The 1918-nt window shown below is 36.8% G+C and overlaps 2 protein-coding genes across 11 annotated transcripts in view; one reads left to right on the plus strand and one right to left on the minus strand.

The window, feature by feature from the left end:
- LOC109540148 (neuropathy target esterase sws) overlaps positions 1-1918 on the minus strand; it is a 43783-nt gene that overhangs the window by 34359 nt on the left and 7506 nt on the right. For all 7 annotated transcript variants that reach the window (XM_048668663.1, XM_048668666.1, XM_048668665.1 and 4 more), the window contains exon 19: positions 1543-1729. In XM_048668663.1, coding sequence (XP_048524620.1) covers positions 1543-1729 — 187 coding nt within the window. The remainder of the gene's footprint in view (positions 1-1542; positions 1730-1918) is intronic.
- The window catches only part of LOC109540149 (lachesin), a 49142-nt gene that overhangs the window by 9926 nt on the left and 37298 nt on the right, over positions 1-1918 (plus strand). The window lies entirely within an intron of this gene.

Here is a 1918-nt window from a genome sequence, read left to right on the forward strand (position 1 = left end):
TAGTTTTCATTGCAGCCGCTGAGATAAGCGACAAATAGCATTCTGCAGGCGTATATGGCAGTTTCCAATCTATAACCTCTGTGATCTGTGCTTAAATTTACTGCAAGTATCACACAACTTAAGGCAACCAAACGGGCACAAATGCTCCCATTCAGAGATGCCAGGTCTACCGATTTTTCAGTAGATCTACCGATTTATCAAGGACCCTACCGATCTACCGATACCATGCAGATTTCTACCGAAAAGTAACAAACAAAAATTTAAAAAATTTCCGTCGATTACTTAAAATAATATAGCATATTTCCATTCATGATCAAAGTACGTTGGTAATGCCAGACATTTTATTTGAGCGCACCTCGTATTTTAGAGTTATTTTTCAAACATAAAATGAATCAAGCCTGCCATATAGATCATAAATATGATAAAATTATGTTTCATGGATCCTTCCATAGTGAAATCAGGTTCCCTACAATCTATTTCTGATGTTGCAATGATATTTCCAAATTTAATAAATGATAGTGAATTGCAAGGTCTGGACACAGAATGACGTCTGTTGCGAAATGTTGAAGAAATTAAAAAAATTTCTGGAAATATTGAAGAGTTTTGGAGCCAAGTACAAATATTGAAATATGGAGCTGATACATTCATGTTTCCTATTTTAACCAATTTTATTTGTAACCTGCTTATTCTACCTCACTCATCAGCCAATGTTGAACGGATATTTTCACAGGTTAATCTAATGAAAATTAAGTTGAGAAATAAGCTAAAAAACGAGCACAATTTTAAGTTTAAAAATTTTGAGAATGGCGCATTTTATGGAGCCTTTAATAATGAAAGAAAAATGAGTCTACCGATTTTCTACCGAAAAGTGTCGAGCTTATCTACCGAAAATCGATTTTCGGACCTGGCAACCCTGCTCCCATTAGTTGCAAAGTAAGAGCAAAAAAACCACAATCAACATGCAAACCGAGCAATTAGTACAGTTGATTTAATTATAACATGCATCCAGAGAAATCAGTTACGCGAATAGGACTGCATGCAAAACAACATTCAGCAGTGTTTAACAATTATTTACAACATTCGCGCAATTAATAGTGAACAAGGCGTTTTCAACCCCGAAAACTGCACAATTAATCGAAGGGTTGTAGACAAATATGGTAAACCAATCACAACAAGTCAAGTTTATGATGTAAATTGGACGAATAATGCAACTAAAAGTACAGTGAATTTTAAGAAAAGGCAGCGACATTGAAAAAGCTACATCAAACAGTAAATTTAACTACATCTGGTTGAGTATTTTGATCCGCCAGCAGTCAATTCGCCTTATTAGCATGACAACACACTGCTTCCTTGGTTAACGATGCGTCGTCACATCAACTAATAGGGCGAACTCCAATCACTAGCCATCATCAGATTCAACTGGATTAGCCAATTAAACTAACGATCTTAATATTTCCGGTTAATCGCAGTAATTGCATCTTCTTTAATTGACTAATGCATCGCCACTGATATCGCATAAAACAAACCACCAATACAACTTACCATGAGTGTGTATCCGCATGCACGACGACGTGATATCGGTGGTAATAGTAAAGTACGGTATCCACAGATCTTCAATGTAAGTGTCTCCCAAAGTACCTTTAATCGTTTGATTGAAGTCCCGCCCGCTAAACATCGAAGTCATCGGATAGGTCAGGTCGAGAATCTGGCGCCACCACTGGGTCATTTTCTACAAAATCATTCACAACATGCAAATAAAAGCGTCAAACGGTCTTTAAGCCCGTGTCCCAAGCATCCGTTTATATGATGATACCATATACGATCAGGGGCGGATCCACCTTTAAAGTCAGGGAGGAGTTATGTAGAAAAAACACAGTCTTCTGTTGTTTATGAAATTAGAAAAATGATCGCAAGATTA

This window comes from Dendroctonus ponderosae, unplaced genomic scaffold, assembly GCF_020466585.1.
Source record: "Dendroctonus ponderosae isolate FM_Combo_2020 unplaced genomic scaffold, Dpon_F_20191213v2 Dpon_F_20191213_7, whole genome shotgun sequence".
NCBI lineage: Eukaryota > Metazoa > Arthropoda > Insecta > Coleoptera > Curculionidae > Dendroctonus > Dendroctonus ponderosae.